The 5,000-nt window shown below is 53.9% G+C and overlaps 3 protein-coding genes across 4 annotated transcripts in view; all 3 read right to left on the bottom strand.

The window, feature by feature from the left end:
• Positions 1 to 4,050, bottom strand: part of LOC125955884 (protein mini spindles) — a 10,969-nt gene extending 6,919 nt beyond the window's left edge. Inside the window, exons 1-3 of one of the 2 annotated variants that reach the window (XM_049687183.1) lie at positions 3,709 to 4,050; positions 996 to 2,222; positions 1 to 922 (exon numbers count right to left, since the gene is read on the bottom strand). The exon at positions 1 to 922 is cut by the window's left edge and continues 2,602 nt beyond it. In XM_049687183.1, the coding sequence (XP_049543140.1) occupies positions 1 to 922; positions 996 to 2,084 (2,011 nt within the window). In that variant the 5' untranslated portion in view covers positions 2,085 to 2,222; positions 3,709 to 4,050. Of the gene's footprint in view, positions 923 to 995; positions 2,223 to 3,310; positions 3,496 to 3,708 lie in introns of those variants that run through there. The other variant, XM_049687184.1, reaches the window with a different exon arrangement.
• LOC125955935 (AT-rich interactive domain-containing protein 1B-like) overlaps positions 1 to 5,000 on the bottom strand; it is a 42,110-nt gene that overhangs the window by 23,756 nt on the left and 13,354 nt on the right. The gene's annotated exons all lie outside the window — the stretch shown is intronic.
• LOC125955912 (transketolase-like protein 2) overlaps positions 4,281 to 5,000 on the bottom strand; it is a 4,058-nt gene continuing 3,338 nt past the window's right edge. The window contains exon 4 of the mRNA XM_049687241.1: positions 4,281 to 4,985. Within this exon, the coding sequence (XP_049543198.1) occupies positions 4,808 to 4,985 (178 nt within the window). The 3' untranslated portion in view covers positions 4,281 to 4,807. The remainder of the gene's footprint in view (positions 4,986 to 5,000) is intronic.

Below are 5,000 nucleotides of genomic sequence, written 5' to 3'. Positions count from 1 at the left end.
GGCCTGGTTTTTTCGTCAACGTACGTAGCAGTATCTGCGAGATGCTTGGTTTCGGTTCGATCTCAGGTATGGTGCTAGAGAAGGATTCTATTGCAGAGAGGCGAGTTTTCCAGTTGCTATCCGCTAGCCCGCTGATCACGTCCGCTGGTAGCAATTCCACGGCCCGTTCGTCGATCTCTTCCTGAGACAGCTCTTTTTCCGTATTTGCCGGAGCCGATTGAGATTGCGAACCCTTAGATCCTGCCCCCTTACCACCGAGTGAGCCACCGGTGGCGCTCTTCTTAATACCACCACCGGATACAACCTTTTTGATTGTTGCACCGCCTCCGGCCACGGCTGTGGACGGGCGCTGCATTGGGCCGCTCGAACCACCACCAGCACCACCGCCGGCCGCAACTCTCGTCTCTGAAGGAACCTTCCGTATGGTAGCGCCGCCACTGCTGACGGCTTTTGGTGGAGCTGTGGCAGGTCGCTCTTTCCGTGCTGCGGCCGGTATCTTGACCGTTATGACGGCCCGATCGCAGCATTCCTTAATCTTTGCCATCTTCAGCGCATCCACCTCCGTCAGGTACGGGGCAATGGTTTTCTCCCCCACGAGCTTCATCGCCGTCCCGATCGCGTCCGCCGATGCGTCACGCACACCGGGATCGGACTCGTTGAGTGTCTTGAGCAGGGCCGCTACGATTGGTTTAATGATTTTCTTCGACAGCGCCGTTGGAATCGTTTTGGTAAAGGAACGCGCTAGGAATGATGCCGTCTCCATCTTTACGTTGGGGTTTTTGTTCCCCAATGCCTCCAGCAAATCCTCTAGGATTGCTTCTAGTGTTGTCGCTGGATAGATGGCATCGATGGCATCCCGGAGTGCGGTAACAACGTTGGTTTTTTTCTCCTTGAACTTTTCCAAAATCGCCGGAACACATGCCTAAAATGTATCAACATAGAAGATGGAATCGTTAGCGCATTCGCGCATTCGCACACTAGCGAGAATCACTTACCCCTGCGTACGTGTTGAATTTTTTGCCCAATCCTTTAGCCAACATTGCTAAGCATTTACCACCGAGTGCCACCAGAACCACGTTCGTGTCTTTCGTGATAACCTTTTTGAGTGCCCGCACCACATCGCCGTACTCGCCGGGCTGTAGCTTTGGATTCTGAAGCAGTGTCTCGAGGGCTTCTAGGGATTCCTTACGCTCCTGCCACTTTTTGGCTTCGAGCTTTTCGTAGAAATCCTTCGGCAGCTTTGACAGGATGTCGACTGGATCGATCAGATCGAGCGGATCAATCTCCTCTCCGGCATCGCCACCTCCGGTCCCATCTTCTTCCTCCTCGCCCTCGACACCGTCGACCACCGAGGCTGCGATCTGTCGCTGTTTCTCTTGCTGGGAGCGCAGGTACCGTACCGGTGTCGCTTTTTCGTTGCCAATCTTTTCAAACTCCGTCTCCAGCTCGGTTAACAGTACGGCCGGGAGTGACGCGATCTGTGATTTGAAGGCAGCACCTATCCACCGGTAGATTTCGACCGTCAGTGCTTTCGACTCGTCGCGCACCGTCTTATCACGATCGGACAGTAGCGCCGGCAGCCGTTTCACGATCGGCTTAATGCCCATCACCTTGCTGCCGAACTCGCGCAACGCCAACGTGATCGCCGTTACACAGGCGGCCACAATTTTCGGGTTTTTCTGTTCCGTTCCCTTCAGCAGCTCCTCGAGCACGGTCTCCTGCCGTTCGATCTCGATGTACATCAGCGTGATCTGTACGGCCAGCTCCTTCGTCTTCGTTTTTGGCGCCCCGATACATTTGGTCACGATGCCACCCATCACCTCGCCGACCGTTTTACCGGCATTGCCGGCATTCTCGACGAAGACGAGGGCCGTCTCGAGACCCTTCTCCTGTGCCACCGCATTGCTGTCGATGACGAACTTTTTGATCAGACCAAGGTACTTGTTCCACTCCGGGGACTTTTCATCGTCGATGGTGCGGAACAGCTTGGCCGCCTCCTCGTAACCGTCGACGCGGGCCTTCCACAGCTTGTGCACGCACCGCTCCTCAACCGGCAGCTTCTTGTACTCGGTGTCTTCCTCCATCGCTATCGATCACGTGCGAAGGGGGAGAAGAGTTGCTTGCTCGCGGGCCAGTACTGATCGTGGTGCAACCGGAAACGTAACACACTTCACACCGGAGGGTGTAATGTAGAGAGGCAGCAGCAGCAGCTTCCACGGGAGCTGAAACGAAGAACGAAATATGCCGTCAAACAAGAGCACACCAGACACACACTAGAGCACCGCAAATGGCTGCTGCGATGCCGAGGGGCCCAGGAGTTTGATCGAAATGGTTAGAAACCGAAAACCGCAACGGCGCCTCCTATTGTTTAAGCACACCCAAGGCCCACCATTTCCCATCCCACCATGGCTCCGTCTCCCAACGCCATCACCGCCATCGTTCCTAACCCCATTTTTGGGGTGCTGGCTTTCGTTTCCATCGAATCTCGAGTGACTCCAAGTGGTGAGAGGTGATGCTGCCGCTGCTTGCTTTGTCTTTCTGGCAGGAAGGAAAGGCTTTCTCCGCGCGGTGCGGTCTGTTCTTTTTTTGAGGTCATTCAACGCGTCTCAAGATTGATTGGCGTCCGCCGTGCAATGGCCGAAAAGAAAAAACTTTCTCCGGCAAGATGGTGGTGCAACACCGTTGTGGAGATCTCGGCTGCTGCTGCCGCTGCCGCTGATTATCTTAATCGTTCGGAATTAAAACCATAACAAACAGCGACACACAAGACGGCGAGAAAAGGCCGGCGTGTAGCGGGGCTTGGTGGTGGCCTCCAACCTGCCATAGATACAACCGCTCATCACCAGCAGCACCATTTTAGGTGGGGGGGGGGGGGGGGGGGGTGTTGGCGAACGCGAGCAATCGAAGCGTGGAACCATGTTTGGTGCACACGAAGCGAATGCAGGAAGCAGAGACAGCAGCAGCAGGAAGGTGGCGGTGCGCGCTCGCTGCTCTTCTCAAGTTCAGCCACGGTTTATCGATTTTTGTAGCGAAGCGCCTACACATTACACGCCCCGCCAATCCCCCCTCCATTGGACCCACTCCTCTGTGTCACTGCTCTGCTTTTGTTGTTTCCGCATACTAGCTGTGACGAACGTTCACCACCTCCGTGGCCACCGCGAGGCTACATGTACACCACCATCACCACCCTTTCGTGTTCCTCTTCCTTTTCTCCGTCCCGTCTATAACAAACCAGCGTTTCCTAGCGGCCCAGCCACGGCTACCAAACGAAACACGGAAGGACGTGTCAGCTTTTGTCGCAATCCTTCACCTGCGATGCTCGCCGGACACGTAGCGATACGCTTTTCACCCGATTTTCGAGGTAATTTCCACAGACGGAACCATCACGATCCAGCGGGCAGGAAAACACCGTGAGACACACAGAACACCTTCTCTCCGGACTCCGAACGCACGAACGCGCTGCTCTCCGCAAAAGATTCTCCCACGGAATCTAGGCGCTCTTCGCTCCGACGGCAATACGGGTTCCTTTGCGCGAGTGTGGAAGAATTTGTGTCATAGTGGTGTGTCCACCCCTTCTCTACCGCGACCCCTGGCGTTTCCTCCTCCTCTTCCTTCGATCTTGATTTCCCCCCCCCCCCCCCCCCCCCCGTTGCTGCCCGGTGGTGCGCGCTTGTTAATAATGCATCCATTTTGCACCAAAAACCTCACCCGATTATGCTCCGGTCTCCGGTGGCCGTTCGACACACGCACAATTCACACACGACGCCGCAAAGGATGATTCATTGGTGAGATTCAAACAGCTGCAAATCCCGCAATAACTCTGTTCTCTGTGTAGTAGCGTGCACCGCGGCCGTCTCCTCGTAAATGGCGTTCTATTTCGTGGCGCCTTTTCCTCGTCCTGCTCGGTTTTTGTCGCACAAAGGCCCGTGTCACAAAAGGGGAACGCTCGCGTTCCGCTTCCACGGCGGTACAACACGTTACAAACAAAAAAACAATAAAACACAAGTCACGAATTACGAAAAATAGCGGAGGAGCTGGAAATAGCGCGCCGTCGTGGTTTGCGCTGAGATAATTCTCCGAAAAAGAGGACCGCGAACGATTTGTGTACGAATTTGCTGAACTGTTGCTGAACTGCAGCTGCGTTTACAGTACCGGATCGAACAGGGTGAGCGTTTGAGCGCCAAAAATGCACCTTTTGAACGCGGCCGTTAGAAAACGCGCGTGGGGAATTACCCTTTGAACCCTGACAACGTGTGTGCTTCGGATATCAGTCATTTTGCCGGAGAGATGCGTGTTTAATGTTATCAGTGTACCATGTACTTGGCTCGATTTTATTGTATCTTTTTTTTAATTCGCACAGACGCTCTTGGTGTCGATGGAAAAGTACCAACGCGAATTCCGGTTCCACTCTCTGGAATTTCTGGCCGAAAGGCTTGTGAGGAGTAATCCGTTTCCCTCCGCGCAATGTATGACATTCGTAGACCGGAGTGGAAGATAGCACTGTTGATTTTGTTACTTTTCAACACGCTGCAGCACTGCAACTATTCAATACCCTGAAGCACCCCCCACCCACCCTCCTACCCACAGTTAGAAGCGCGCGATATATGTAAATGCAAAGTTATGTGCAAATGCAAAATAATAGAGATAAAGAAAGAAACACTGGTGTAAGCTGAACCATAACTGAAGCAGAAATAAGGAAACGACGATTCGCGCAGCGTTCACAATGGACACAAACTAGCCGCGTGTCCCCCCCCGATACGCTGCGCTGAAAATACATGATGTGTGATGATGAGTCGATGAAGGTGATTTACATCTTGACAATGTCTTGCACCGCGGCCACGATGGAACGGGCCGAAATACCGAACATATCGATCAGTACGGTCGGTGGTCCGGAACGGGGCAACTCCTCGACGGCCAGATGCTTCACGACAAAGTTCCTGTGTTCGGCCAGCGCCGACAGGACGGCTTCACCGAGTCCACCTTGCCTGATAGGGACAAAA

Source organism: Anopheles darlingi, chromosome 3, assembly GCF_943734745.1.
Source record: "Anopheles darlingi chromosome 3, idAnoDarlMG_H_01, whole genome shotgun sequence".
In the NCBI taxonomy this organism is placed as follows: domain Eukaryota; kingdom Metazoa; phylum Arthropoda; class Insecta; order Diptera; family Culicidae; genus Anopheles; species Anopheles darlingi.
Note: the sequence above shows the minus strand (reverse complement) of the source record. Positions and strands in the feature narration are given on the sequence as shown.